The sequence below is a fragment of the Strongyloides ratti genome (genome assembly GCF_001040885.1).
Source record: "Strongyloides ratti genome assembly S_ratti_ED321, chromosome : 1".
Classification (NCBI taxonomy): Eukaryota; Metazoa; Nematoda; class Chromadorea; order Rhabditida; family Strongyloididae; genus Strongyloides; species Strongyloides ratti.
The window spans coordinates 8796675-8812923 of record NC_037307.1 but is presented as its reverse complement, the minus strand read 5'-3'; the positions used below and the strand labels follow the sequence as shown (position 1 = coordinate 8812923).

General features: G+C 21.9%; 3 protein-coding genes across 3 annotated transcripts; 2 read left to right on the top strand and 1 right to left on the bottom strand.

The window, feature by feature from the left end:
- Positions 1-105: 105 nt before the first annotated feature.
- SRAE_1000274800 (Kalirin) lies at positions 106-7327 on the bottom strand (the record flags this gene model as incomplete). Its single annotated transcript, XM_024649860.1, has 6 exons — positions 106-1476; positions 1525-1722; positions 1771-1911; positions 2807-3942; positions 4132-4909; positions 5936-7327. 6 exons carry the CDS (start codon positions 7325-7327, stop codon positions 106-108), a joined length of 5016 nt encoding a protein of 1671 aa, XP_024503695.1.
- Positions 7328-13127: 5800 nt separating this feature from the next.
- SRAE_1000274700 (NEDD8) lies at positions 13128-13645 on the top strand (the record flags this gene model as incomplete). The annotated part of the gene is made up of 4 exons (XM_024649859.1): positions 13128-13307; positions 13354-13393; positions 13455-13539; positions 13594-13645. The coding sequence occupies 4 exons, from the start codon at positions 13128-13130 to the stop codon at positions 13643-13645; spliced, it is 357 nt and encodes a 118-aa protein (XP_024503694.1).
- A 684-nt stretch (positions 13646-14329) lies between these two features.
- On the top strand, positions 14330-15352 carry SRAE_1000274600 (AT24389p; the record flags this gene model as incomplete). The annotated part of the gene is made up of 1 exon (XM_024649858.1): positions 14330-15352. One exon carries the CDS (start codon positions 14330-14332, stop codon positions 15350-15352), a length of 1023 nt encoding a protein of 340 aa, XP_024503693.1.
- Between the last annotated feature and the right edge of the window lie 897 nt (positions 15353-16249).

Below are 16249 nucleotides of genomic sequence, written 5' to 3'. Positions count from 1 at the left end.
ATTTGATAAATTTATTTATTTATTATCTTCAAATATATTTACAATTAATTAAATACATGGAAATTTAAAAATGATTTTCTATTTTAAAAAATTGTTCAACAATTACTATTCATCATTAAAGCTTACTGTAGACAAGATATCATACAATTTTGGCACTGCTTTTTCAACATCTTCTGTTGTAACAACATTTTCTAATACTTTTTTAGTTGGTGATAATATATTATCATTTGTTAATGTGTTATTGAGATCAGATGTCGTTGTATTATTTTCTTCATTTTGTTTGTATTCCTCAAAATTACCAATTTGTTTAACTTGTAATCTTTCAGAAATTGTTTTATGATTACCTTCTGTAATTGTATCAGTTGGTGGCAGTGCAAGTTCGGCAGAATCTTTAGATACAGCACTTGTTCTACTACTTCGTTTTGAATCTGAATCATTATTCATAGTTGAAAGACCTATATTATATTGAAGAAGTCCTTGCATCAAATCACGTATCCTTTTTATCCAAATCATTTTTGATTTTTCTGTCTTTGATTTTAAATCAATTGACATATCTGAGTTTGGTAAATTACCCATTCTAAGTGAAAATTTACATATATCACCCTCAACATGTTCACGTATTGAAACATCCGCTAACATCAATTTATCTTTAGTAACATATTTATGAATTTTTGGAGTAACTTCTATTTTCTTTGCAAAAATAATACATAATTCAAATAGAAAAACTTGACGTTCTCTGGCTTTTTTAAATAGATGTTTATTATCAGAAACAAGGAAAGTTTCTTGCATAACAAATTCACCCATTGTAACATCATCTTCATCATATCCTTCCAGTCTTTTTAAATGTATCATATCATTTGCCTTTCTTGGTACATCAACAACAACATCATATGCTTCTTTAATTTCATCAATATTAGATTTAGCATTTCTTAATAATTGTTCTAACATAAGTCTATATCTTGTAATTCTTTGAACAGGTTTAATAACCATGCTTTGAAGATCTTTATTATGTTCAAGTGAATGACGTTGTCGTACTTCATTAAAGAATAGTAGGCATTCTTGCATACTTATTATGTGATTATTTTGTTCTTTATTAACACAATAAGTTGTATATAATTCATTTAATTTATCCATCCATGTTATAAAACTGTTACCTACTTCTTCTGGATTTTCTTCATATTTTTCAAGTTCTTTCATAAATATTTCTGAATGAAAAACTTTCAATGCCTCAATATTTCCAAATATTTCTTTTTCTTTTCCTTTTAATGATCCAGGTAAACTTGATGTAGAAGCACGGTAAGTTTTAATATAAACATTGAAACAAGTTTCTAAATCTACTACATAATCACGTTCAGATTTTAATAATTCTTTCATTGGTTCCATAAGTTTAGCATCAACAATACCACTTGAAGTACGTTTTTGAATTTTTTCATCTAAACTTGAGTCAGATACTCTATCTAATGAAAATTCATTTTTCTAAATATATAAAAAATATATTTAGGAATAATAAAAAAAAAAACTTACGGTTCCTGAATTTCTTTGATTTCCTAATGATGTCAAAATTTGTAATTCAATTTCCTGCATTCGTTGGCAGAAGGAACTAAAATTTTCCTTAACTTTTTGAATTGCTCTTTCAGTTGTTGATGAATGAATATCATTAATTCCATTTTTAAGATATCCTTCCGCTGCTGATAAAAATGTTTTAACTTGTTCACGTTCATTCTAAAATAATAAAAATATTAATTTATTAAACATTATATTAAAACTTACTTTAAGAATTTTTTTAAATTCAGAAAGTTTACCTTTCCATGCTTCTAATTGTTCTTTAGTATGTGGAGAATTTTTCAAAGCAATAACAGTAGGTAACTGAGCCATAAATGTTTCCCCTTCGTCTTGTAACCATTGACTGATCTAAAAATAAATTAATATTAAAATTTTGTTTCTATAAATAAAAAAAGAAAACAAAGAAAAAAAAATGAAATATACATAAAATAATATTCAAAAGTAAATTAATATTTAATTTATGTAATAAGATTAATAAAAAGAAATTTGATATAAACATTACCTACTAATAAATAAATCTAATATATTATTATTATTATATAAAGAAAACAATAACAAAATATTATTTTTAAAAATTAATAACAAAAATTAGGTTACATAAAAAAATTCCTTAGATTTATTTATTGTTATGTAATAAATATCAACAAAAAAAAAGTATGATTTTTATTGTGTAATATTATTTTTCTTTAATAAGTATCTAACAGTGTCAAAAAGTATTAGAAAATTCTATGTTTATTAAAAAATCTTATCACGAATTACTAATGTCATATAAAGTTTAAGATAATAAACAAAATATTTATATATACAAGTTTTAACTAAAAATTTAATTTTCCTACTAATAAAAATAAAGAATTTTTGTATGTAAAAAATATAAAAATAATAAATTATTTGTTAATTTGAAGTAGAAAAACAAAAATTTATATAAGCAGTTTAAAATATCATCAACTCATTGAAAAAAAAAACTGCCCATTTAATATACAAAGACAAGAAAGATTAATATTTAAAATAAAAATATAATCTTTCTAAACTGGTGGGATAAAAAAAAAGGTACATCTCCGGTTTCTTATCAATAAATTTGTATTAAAATTAGTTTTAAAAAGCTTAACAAATAATTATTCTAAACTAAATTTGATATTCTTAAAATAATTCTATCTATCAAAATATATATATGTATAATATATGTACCAAAAGACATAAAGGTGGAAATAAAAAGGAATACATAATTAAAAAAAAATAGACATACCCTTTGTTCTGTTGCTTGAATAAGAACTGCTTGTTGACATTGTTCATATGCCTTTTTTCTATTACTCCACATCTTCAAAATACGACTTTGTCTTTCTCTTAAATTTTCTTTAACATTCTTTATTTCTTCTTCTCTTTGTTTAATATGATCTTCAGGTGCTCCACATCGTCGAATATATTTTAAAAAATTTTCAGATGTTTTTTGTGCATATGCACTACCTTTTACAAAACGTTCCTTCCATTGTTCATGTTTTTCTAGTTTTTCACTAATCAATTTTGCTAATTCTGTCCTTTTATCATAAGGTTTAAGTGAACAAAAATCTTTTTGATCTGATTTATAATCATGTTCAAGTTGTTCAAGTATTGGAAGTACATTTTGATGGAGAGATTTATAACAAGCATCAGCACTTTTAAGTAATTTTGATCTTTCTTCAATTAAACATACTAATCTACTCCATTTTCTTGTTACATTCATTATCATTGCATTTATAAGTTCATTCTCATCAGCAGATATAAAATTTGAACGAAGTCCTTGTGCTCTTTGACAAAAATTAATAGTAGAAGGTCTTACCTTTTCTTCAACTACTCTTTGAAAATTATCATGTTGTTCTTGGAATGCTTCAGCTTCTTCAAAATTTTGAGGAATCCTATTCATACGTAATAATTGAGTTTCTTCTCTTTGCATTATTTGTATTGTCCTACTAGCATCAATACGAATTCTATTAATTTGAATAGCATTTTCCATACGTTGACAGACATTTGCACTAGCTTGCATAACTTCATCTTCTAACAATTTAACTTTTTTAACAGCATTAATAATTAAATCTCTAATAGGTTCATTTACTTCATTACGAAGATTAATACCATTACTATCAATAACCTGTAATAATCCATTTGCTGTTGCTTTAACCTCCGCAACAGCCTTCTTTACCTTATAAGTATTTTCATTATGAAATGGTAAAACATTTTCAGCCTTATCAGGTTCACAGGTTATCAAATTAGACATATCTTTTTTCCAATTTATCAATTGTACTTGAATTTGCTCACAATCTAATATTAATACTGCGTTACGTAATGCTATTTGAAGGCAAGTTCTTTGTCTACCAAATCTTTCTGATAACAAATTTTGTCTTTGTTCTACAAATAAACAATTTAAAATATAATAATAAAAATAAAAAAGATAATTATTAATTGTCATGTATAAAACAGAACAATTAATTATTCATATAAATTTATGGTTGTTGAAAGAATAAATAGAAAATTTTATAGTTTAAAGTGAAAGTATATTTAATATTTGTAGAATAATATTATATTTATCAAACTTACTTATTTGTCCTATTAACACTTCAATATATTTAATCACATCTTTGTTCTCAATATTCATAGATTGTGCTTGATCATACAAACAATTTATTAACTGTTGGCCTTCTGTTATGGTTGTTGCACAAGCCTGACCCGTAGCTTCTGTCTCTCTGATCCATTCATCTCTCCTTTTTTCACACTTTTCAACATCTATATCAACAATTTCATATGAAGATGATTTAAGATCTTGTTTATCATACCATTGCATTAATTCCATAAAATGTGTATAAAAAAGAATTGCTTTATTTAAAAGAATTGTCCTTGCTTCAATTCTTTCACTAAATTTATCTAAACGTTTCCTTAAATTTTCAACAACATTATTCATCTCTTTAATATCACATTCACCATTCTCCATCAATGTTTGACTAGCCTTAAATATTTTTTGTGCATTAGAATATGTATTACTGGCAACAGTCTTAAAATGTTGATGATTTTTTAATAATGATTTAGATGCTTGTAAATTTTCTCCAATAGCTATATTTTTTCCTAAATATGGTTCTCCATGTTGTTCAAGCCATGAAATAACCAATTGAATATCATTTTTAAATGCTAACATAGCAAGTCGAGCATGAAGTTTAACTTTTCTTTTATGCCATGTTAAATGAATTTCTTTGTGTACTTTTGTTATTTGTTGATTCATTTCTTCAATTAATTGAGAAGATCCTAGTTGTCCTGAAAGTTCTGGAGATGATCTACAAGTAGCTTTTAACTGATTTGACAATGACCGACCGTCAGCAATAGCCTAAAATTTAGAAAAAAAATTAAATAAATAAACTTTTACATATAAATTTATAGTATATTATTTTAAATAAATATTATAGTGAGAGGAAAAGATGCCGTAATAAAATTTAAAACTTTTAATATAATATTTAATGAAGGAAATTACTATAAAATTGTATTCATAAAATATTATGAGAAAATAATCGTTATTATATATTTTAACTTTTGTTGTCTTTAAATAAATAATAATATAATAATTTTTTATAATATTAATAATAAATATTATAGTTAAAAAAAAGACAGTATATCAACTAACTTTAAAATATAATATTTGTTTAAATATTATTTATTAGAAAAAAAAATCATTAAAAGATATTTAAAAAAAATGCGCTTTTTGACTAAAGAGTATAAATTAACTAATCATATTTAATAACATTTTTACAAATTAATAATTATTGGTTAGTGTAAATCAACTTAGGTATACTCGTATGTTTATTACTGGATATTTCTAGCATCACTTAACAAGATACAGTAAATATCTGAAAATTTATGTATACTATAAATATATATATATATACTATTATGTGATTACTTTCTTTGTTTTATAAAATGAGTGATTCTCCAAATAACGATAATAATTATTAAAATAAATTTTTGTAAACAAAATAAGTCATATAAATTTCAATTTACAATGCGTAATTGAAGATTAAAAAAAAAATCTGAATGTAATTGTTTAATTCATAACTTTATATACCACTATTAAATATATAACTTTTTTTTTAATTTTATTTAGATATAAAAATAACTTAAAAAAAAAATAAGATATTAAAGTTATATAACAGATTAACAAAATTATTTTTAAAAAAAAATGTATAATATTTTTAGAGGGATTTTAAATGAAATCACTCATTTTATATACAATTCATATTATCTTTTACTTTCTAATCAAATATAAATAATACTTAAAATAGTTAAATAATCCATAAAATAAATATTAAACATATTTGTTTGTTAAAAAAAAATTTACGTATATATTTTTTTCACTTACCTCTGCATATGCCTGATTAATTTTGTCACCAAATTTTTCATGCTCAGCAATTGCAATTTCTAGTTTATCTGATGGAGCATCAATAAAATTAGATGGATCAACACCTATATTACTTTTCCAAGAATTAGAATTAGATAAATAAAAATTTGCGCGTTTATGAAATGAAACAGATAATTGTAGTAATGTTAGGCGTTGTTCAATTCTTTGTTCAAATAATTTCCACTCTTCCTCTAATCTTTTGGCAATATTTTCAATTTTATTTTTATTAACATGCCCTTGTTCTTTTAATCTTTTTGCTACTGTTATAATATGAGTTACACTAACATATGTATTTTCAGCTGCTTTCTTAAAATCTGTATGATCTTGAAGATATATTGTTGCTAATTCTTCATTTTCTCCAAGATCAGTCATTCTTTGGACTGTTAAATTGTAATGACTACGTATCCATTCAAATAATTTTTCAGCATCCTGTTCAAATAATTTTAATTGATAACAATGATCTAAACTTTTCCTTCTATGTTCCCATTCTTTAAAAATTTCATCTTTATTTTGTCTTAAAGTTTCTAATAATTTTCCTAGATGTGGAATAACAGCTGCAAGATCTGGATTTATAGCTGATATTGAAAGAGATGAATTATACCCGTCATCTGGTGAATTTATAATACCACCAGTTATTTTATGTGAAATTTTTTTAATTTCATTATCAATTTGTTCCATTGAGGCATCTTGTATAAATTTAGAAACTGATGAATGTTGGACAATTGCCTGTTCAGCTGAATTAACATCAAAAGGAAACTCTGCTTTATTCATTTCTTTTTTAAATTTATCAAATGCTGACATAATATCACAAATTTTCCATATAACAGTTTCAATTTCTAAACGATTTTCTATCCATTCTTCATGATCATATTTCATAAAACCTCCAATTTCTGTTGGTAATTGTGATGCATCAATATATTTAGTTAACTCTTCTACTGATAATTTTTGTACTTTAAATTTATACTTTCCCGTTGATTTTTGTTTTTCCCAAAAACTATCTGATCTTATAATAAATACTTCATATACCAGTCCTGGAAAATGATCTTGAATAACTTTTAATACTAATTTTACATTCTCAGATTTCACTCCTTTCCTTGTATCGATAATAAATATAAAACCATTATTTTTTGATGAAGCTGAAGTAACTGAATGTAAATAAAATAAAACATTTCTAACATCATCTCCATTTAAAATATATGATGCATCTTTACTTGGAATTATAATAATTGGATGATCATGACGATCTCTAGATCCAGGTAGTAGTGCTATCTTATCCCTCAAAACATGTAAAATATCTGTTGCCCTTCGAACTAATGAAGTTGCATTTGACTGTTCTAGTGCAGATGGAGACATTAATAAAGTAAAAAATTCTTATTAAGTAATTTTAAAAATATTTCACAAGAAAGAATATATAACATTCAACAAAATGATTAGTTGAAACATAAGATCTAATAATTTGAAAGAAGATAAACAAAACAAAAAAAATAAAAAAAATTACTTTGATGAGATATGATAATTGAAATATAAAAGTTTGTTTTTTTTTTGTTAAATTTCACTTTGATGTTTTAACAGTTGTTTTGTAAAAATAGGTAGAAAAAAAGTATTCTTTTTGGTATTATGCTCCTAACTTTCTCTCTAAAAATTTTTCTGTATCTCTCCTTTTTTTTTTCTTATAAATAAAAATAAAAATTGTTTTAAAATTCTTGATAAAAAGACTTTAAAATTATCTTTTTACTATAGTTAACAATAATTTTCTAAAAATAAATAAAAATTTAATTATATATTTAAAAATTATTTATATATATATATATAACGATAAATACAATATTTTTTTCTAAAAATAAAAAGATAAAAGACTGTATATAATTACTATAATTATTTTAAAAAGTGGAACACTTTAAAAGTCAAGTTATGAATACTTTAAAATATTAATTTAATACTTTATAATTTTAATTAAAAGAGTTAAAATAATTAAATATAAGCATAGGTAGGATTATTAATATCTTAAAGATAGATATATATTATATACATATATTTTATTGCGTAGATAATTTGTGAGAAATTGCAAACTGAATAATTTAATAAAAAGATAACATTAAAATGTCTAAGAGTTATGAACAAAAATATTTTTGATTCTAAAATATTAAAGGAAGAGTTGGTCAAAAAAAAAAAAAATGAACAAAGATTAAAATGAGAATAATATATTTTAACAAGAGGCTCATAAATTGAAACAGAATATTTCTCTATATAACAATATTTTATCCTTTGTTGATAATATTTTTTTTTAAATAACTCAATTTTTTTTTTAAATATATCTATATTTGGATGGACATAGTATAATAAATAAAACTTTATAGAATGAATATAGTATATACAAATGAAATATATACCATAAATATTAAACAAATCTATCTTTATGAATATTATTATTTATAAGGTTTTTGAGTAACTCAAAAATACTATTAAATATAAAGTTATTCATTTTCTTTTCAAAAACTAAATTTCCTAATATAAATATTAAATGTACATAGAAATATTATTTAATAAGTTTTCTTTCTTCAATTTTTATACTATTATTAAACAATAAGTAGAAAAATGCTGCAATAAATACATTTTTGTTAGATAATAAATAATTATAGAAAAAAAAAGTTAATTAGTATAAATATTCCTTGTTTATAGAAAAATATATAATAAAAAAAAGGAAAAAGAATTTTTTTTTTTAAAATAAACAATAAAGAAAAATAAAAAAAGTTAGATGGACTGAAAATAAAATTAAGTTTAGTAAATTTTGAAATACTATTTAAAATATAATATATTAAATATTAAAATGTAGACATCTAGAAGTAATATAATTTACATAATAATATGGACGAAAATTAAAAAATCATTTCAAATCTTAATTATTAATAATAAAATTATTTTAACTTTTTTTTAACTAAAAATATATTAGCATTATATTATTATTATTATTATCATAATTTAGAAAAATAAAAAATAAAATTATAATAAAAATATTCATTATTTTAAGGGAAATTAAATTAGACAACAAAATTGATTACTAAAAAAAATAAACTGATTAAATGATAAACTTTATTTAAGATATCTTATTAAATAATTTATGAAAAAATTAATATTTTTAATACATATAAATTACTAATACTACTTAAAATATAAATATTTCTATATAAAAATAAGTTATTATTATTATTATTATTAATAATAATATATATAGAAAATGACCGGTCAATGAAAACAAAAGTTATATTTATTTGTTTCTACTCTACTTCTAATGTTTCTTTACATATGGTGATTTTTAAATACGAGGTCGTATATAGAAAATATTTTAACAGTCTTCTAGTAGCAATCCACAAACCACCCATAGATCTAGTATCTTCTCTTCTTCTTTTTTTTTTCTATATATTATAATAGAAAAAAAAAATGACCTTGACAAATAAATAATAATCTTTCATGTTAAAAGGTATAAATTATATTAAACAAAAGATATTTTAACACTTTTTGTGTAAAAAAATTAATGTTTTAAGTATTTTTAAAATAAAAATAAATTAATAGAAAATTTTTATAATAGAAACCTAATAAAGATAGTATTGATCTGATTATTAATAAATAAGCATTCCTCTTTGTCCTAATACTTTTAATAAACAGTTGTCCAAAGAGGTGGCATATGAAAATGAAACATATTTTAAATAGAGTTTAAATAAAAAAGTACCATTTAACAAAAAAAGTAAAAAGTTAAAAAGTATAAAAATGATGAGACAAAGATATATATATATATATATAAATATATATGTTATAAAAATTTAAGATTGTCGGCATGAAGTAACAAATAAGGCTAACTGAAGGATAAATGGTATACATTTTTAGTTGTATTTAATGAACTATATATAAATCTATACATATATGTATCTAAAAGATGATACAGATGGTGTCAGATACAAGAAAAAAAAAAAAATATAAAATGTAAACATTCATGAAGATAATAGATAACTTATTAATATGCTCATATTCATGATTAACCAACTGTAAAAAAGATATATAATAATCAGTGTAATTGTAACACATTAATAAATCAAAAATTATATTAAATAGTAACGTTATAATAAACCTTGAAAGTAATCTTTTACTAACAAACAAAATAATTTATATCAAAAATATGGTTTTTCATAACAATTAATTTATAAAAATTTCAATTCCAGATTTTAATTATTTATACCTATATAATTTATATACAACTTGATTTTTGGTTAAATAAGAAATAAACTAAATTAAGAGCATTAAAATATATTATTGTCAAAAGTCTAGATATTTGATAGAAATTACCACATAACAAATGAAATTACAGCTAGTCTAAAGTTTTAAAAATTACACATAATTAAGAAATTTAATATTTTTTAAAAAAAATCACTTTTTTAAATTAGTTTTATTTATATTAAAATATTTTATTATCATATGGATTTAAGAAGGATAATAAATCTTTAATAATACACAAAAGATTATTAGTTAAATATGCTAAAAATTAATAATAAATATAACTAAATGATTAATAAGTAAGTGCAATCATTTACTTTTAATAATAAACATATATTCTTTTGATGTATATATATATATTACTAATTAGAAATGATAAAATCACATTGTCTATATATCAAAATTACGTAACTAATATATAATAACAAATAACTAGAATTCCATTAAACAAAATATTAAGTATAAAAATTGTAACTTTTTAATAATTTCCTTAATAAATTAAAAATAATAGGAGGTCAAATCAATTTTAACTATTCTTTATTATCAATTATTTACAGAGTCATGCGGTCATAGAATTATTCAAGTACACATAAAGTATCTTAACAACGGCACAAAACCACCCGGTCCAGGCAACTATACACATATAAACCATATAAAAATATACCATTATTCTTTAATTTTAAGAAGCAAATTTAAGCGGCACTTATGGTAGCTTAATATAAAAGACTTTGTTTGCCGATTTACAAGAACCACACTTACTTTACAACAAAACATCATTACCAGCTGTCTATCAAAATTAACAATAAAACAATTGAGGTAAAGTGTATCAAAAATATACTGTTTTTTTTTATCAATTAAAAGAAAAAAAACTATTACTTAAATTTATTTTATAAAAAATAATATGTATTATACTTTTAGATATAAATTGTAAAATTGATTTTTGAAAGAAAAAAATATATATATATTATGAATAATCAGAAAAATTTATATGTAATTTTAAAGTACAACAAAATCAATAATCATTTAAAACAGTTTAACAAAACGTTAAACACTTCTATTTACCTAATGTTATTATAAATTGATACAGTCTAATAAAAATTGTGTATAACAAATAAAAATTGAGAATAAATTAAAGCTAAAATATAATTATTAATACTTTTTTATTTACAATAGTATTTATTATAAAAAAAAATATATATATATTGATAATTATTTATCAATCTTATAATTTAATTAAATAATAAAAAATATCACACAAGTTTAATTTTATAATAAGAAAAAAATAAAAAATTTTTTACAAATAGAATTACAAGTAATATTTTTAATTTATATCAAACAATACTTTGTTTACAGATTAATTTTTCAATGTGTTCAAAATATTGTGCATTTATAATAGTACAATTTAAGAATTTTTTATTAAATAACATTATCATATACAATTTATTTACATAAATGATTCAAATATTATATCTTTAAAAAGTATCTGATGACTTTATATTATTTTACATTTTTTGAACTATTTTTAATGTTATCAGACTACTAATAATTGTTATACTTTTTAACATATAGCTTAAAAATATTTTATAATATTACAATATTACCTTACAATTGTTAAATGTGATAAAAATTATTATATCTAAAATGGTATCTTTTTTTTATCAAAAACATCTATTATATTATAACATAATTGTAATTAGTAAATTCTCATAAAATAACATAAATATTTATTATAAAAAAATTATATAAATTAAATTAATAATAATAATTGTAGAAAAATAAATTTCAATATAAAATAAAAGAAAAATTTTTGTAACTAAAAAAAATATATCTTTATTCTTATCATCTATACATTTTAATTTTTTTGTAATCCTAAATGTTTTTCTCACACTTCATATAACACTAACAACCCATATGAAAAAGTGATTGTAAAGCAAAGCTTATATTTCTGTTATTTTAAACTTTTTTGTTATATACTTTAAAAACCCAAATATTTATATCTTTACTTTCAATCCAAATTTATATTTGATTTTCGTAATTTTTCTTTTAATTTTTATGTTTATTCATATGATTGAATATATCTATCTATGGTAAGGGATATTATTATTAATCTCATAGTAAATATTAAAAAAAAAAATACTTAAATACTTGTAATCTCAGGTATAATTTTCTACTTATATAAAATATTTTTAACATACTTAAATGTTGTTAAGTAAGTTTTTAAAAAACCTATTGTTTTTATAATTTACTTCTTATTTTTTTAGGTATAAAACTACTTTATAATATATTGTTTTATTTATTTTTTTTATAACTAATTATAATTAAAGTTAATTAAGATTTTAATTTTTTTTATTAATCGTTTTTATATCGTAAAAATAAAAATAATATTTATCTATTAAATTTTATTATTAATAAAAATTTTATAAAAAAATATAATTGGTTCTGCAAAAATGTTTTATAAAAAAGTGTTTATAATTTCTGACAGCTAGGTTATCAGTGAAAGCAAATATAAACTTTTATATGCATATTACTAAAAAAAGTTCTTTTTTGTTTAATGATAAAAAATATATAATAATCATATGTTAAATCCAAAGGGGATATTTTAATGAATCAACCTATATTTTTCTGTTTATTTGAAAAAAAAATAAACTTTTTTTAGATTAAATTCTAAATATACAAAGTAAACCTCTTTCCACAGCTATTAGAATCCCACACAGATAAAAGAAATAGGAAATAGCCGTTGGTATTTGATGGATAGTTTCTTAATATTCATTCAGTTTTCCTTTTTTTAGATGATCAATTGAAACATAATTCCAACATTTTTCATTCTTTTATTGTTTTCTTTCAATTTATTTTCTAATAATACTTTTTCTTTTTTCGGTACTACATTATGCTTATAAAAGTAAAAACATTAACTGGTAAAGAAATTGAACTTGATATTGAACCTACTGACAAGGTGGATCGTATCAAAGAAAAAGTTGAAGAAAAAGAAGGAATCCCACCTGCTCAACAACGATTAATTTTTTCTGGTAAGCAGATGGCTGAAGATAAAACTGCTGCAGAGTACAAGGTAATATTTAGTACAAAATTCTAATTTTTATTGTTTCCATTTATAGATTGTCGGTGGTTCTGTACTTCATCTGGTCCTAGCATTACGTGGAGGCTGTTAATAGTTTATATGGCAACTTATTTATTACAACTTTGTATATGTATACAGGATGGTTCGTGAAATTTATTTCCATTGAACTAAAATGGTATGTATATACAAATAAGGGAAAATTTTTTGGTGCTATTCGGTTCTGGTAGGACTATTATTTTCACTGTTTCTATGTTAATTTTTTAATTATTCATTTTAGTTATTATCATTTATTCAGATTTTGGCTAATTGTATTTATAATGGATTTTTGATTTTTTTAAATAAATTTTTGTTTAAATTTTATGAGTTGGTTTTTAATAATGCTTTTTTTTAAATTTAGAAGGATGTTTTTTTTTTAAATATAATAAAAGGAGTCACATTAGAAAAATATTGATAATAAGATTAAATTTTATAAGAATTTTAAATAATATATTTTGAAATATCTTTATACAATACTTTTAAATATCAAACTGATTAATTTGATAGTGAGAAATATCATTTTTCAAAGATAAAAATAAATTATAACTATTGAAGTAATAAAACATACGCAAAGGAGAAATGATTCTTTTAAAAAAAACTGAATTTTGAAATTTTGTTAGTGTTAGAGAAATTGTAGAAAAATGATAAAATAAAAAGGTTAATAAATTTAAAAAAAAAATGAAATTATTAATAAGTGGATTTAATATAAAGAAATGAAGATGGTATCTTTTTGTCTAATAAAAAGATTATGTGTACTAATAACTTCAAAGTTTGTTATTTTTTTCATACCATTTTTCCACATCTCTTTTTTTGCTAATAATTTGCAAATAAAAAAAAATAAAATTTACCTAAAATATTTTAAAAAATTATAATTTTATTCAAAATTAAAGATTATAAGAAAAAAAAAAGTCAAATAAAAATTTTTTAAATATCTAATCAACCAACAAATCAATTCTTGTAACATTTTTATTAACACAATGCCAATAATAACCAAATTTTTAACTGATAGTCAAGGTGATTTAAAACTTAATCAATTATCTACACCAATTGACATTACACAACCACGCTTCGATCAATCAACTTTTGATGGTAGATTAAAAAGATTCTTTGGAATTATCAATCCATTCTTTTTACTATTTTCTAATAGTTACTTAGATAAATGTAAAAAAACAGTAAAAGATTATAAAGAAGGTATATTTGATCCTAATATGACTGTTGATGAGTTATGGACAGCTAAACGTCATTATGATTCTGCATACCATCCTGAAACAGGAGAAAAAACATTTGTTCTTGGACGCATGAGTGCCCAGGCACCATGTAATGCAATAATAAAAGGTGGAATGTTAACCTTCTATAAAAATCCTTATGCTGTCTTCTTCTGGCATTACATTAACCAGGCACATGGTGCTATGTTAAATTATTGTAATAGATCAGGAAAAGCAGGTAGTGGTGATAATGCTCGTTTACTTACTGCTTTTGGTTGTGCTACAACTGTTGGTGTTGGAACAGCACTAACATTAAATAAAGTCGTTGGTAGTATGAAATTACCACCGTTAATTAATAGGTTTGTTCCATTTATTGCTTCATCTTTAGCAATGAGCACTAACATACCAATTATGAGGCAACGAGAATTTATTGAAGGTATTGCTGTAAAGGATGAAAATGATGTTATAGTGGGAAGATCAACTATTGCAGCTAGATGGGCTGTAGCAACAGTAGCTTTATGTCGTATTTTAATGGCAGCACCGTATATGTTATTATCACCAATAATTATAGACAGGTTTTCGAAGACAAACTTTTATAATTCTCGTAAATGGATTTCAGGACCATTTCAATGTTTTCTAACATTTGTAATCTTATCCTTCTCAGCACCAATTGGATGTAGTATATTCCCACAAAAGGGATCAATTGATGTATCAGCATTAGAACCAGAATTACAAGAAAAAATTTCAAAAATGTCTAAACCACCTTCAGTTGTATATTATAATAAAGGTCTTTAAGTAAAATAATTGATAAAAAATTTTTTAAATACAATGTTAACTTTAAACTAATTATAAATTATTCAATAAATATTTTAAAAACTTTTCTAGCCTTTGTTTTATCTTAACGGAAAATAATGATAAAAAATGTTTTTTTTAAACAAAATCTACTCAGTTTTCATAAGGAATCTGCTTTCAATACATTTTTATATCTGTAGTCATTGTCGGGATATAAAAAAATAATGACAAAGAGTTACGCGCGTAGATGTCACCAAAATTATAACTCAAGAACGACTTGAAATTTAAAAATATTTTGAACCTAGACTATATCTAAAAATGTAATAGAAGTCCAGCGCATCAATTTCCATCTTTCTATGAGTTCACAAACTTGAGTTATGAGTACATTCTCGAAAACATTTTTTAATCAAATTTCTTATCATATCTCAAGTTTGAGCCGTCCTATGAAGATGAGACTAGGTTCAATGAATTTTCCGTAAAAATCTGATCTAGAATATATACTTTAATTTAAAAATGCTCAACTGAATCATGAAAGGCGATTTTTTGCAAAAAATATTCCCCACTTTCGCCTCAAACTTTGAGTGCTCATAACTTCTGAAGTTTTAATTTTTACATATCCTTGATTATATTCAAAATTCATCTCTTTTCAAGGGCTATCGAATGAATATCATATTATACCAAAATTCTAAAAAAAGTTAAATTTTTTAAATATTGATGACAAGTTAAGTTAGAGCTTCTTGAACAATTTTTGAAACTCTCGAAATATTGAAGTTATTTTTACAAAAATTATTCATATTAGAATAACTTTTAAAGAGAAATCGTTTGACACTAAGCTTATTTTCATATGACAATTTTTAGCTGAAATGCTGAAAAGTCATGAACAATAAATATTTAGAAAAA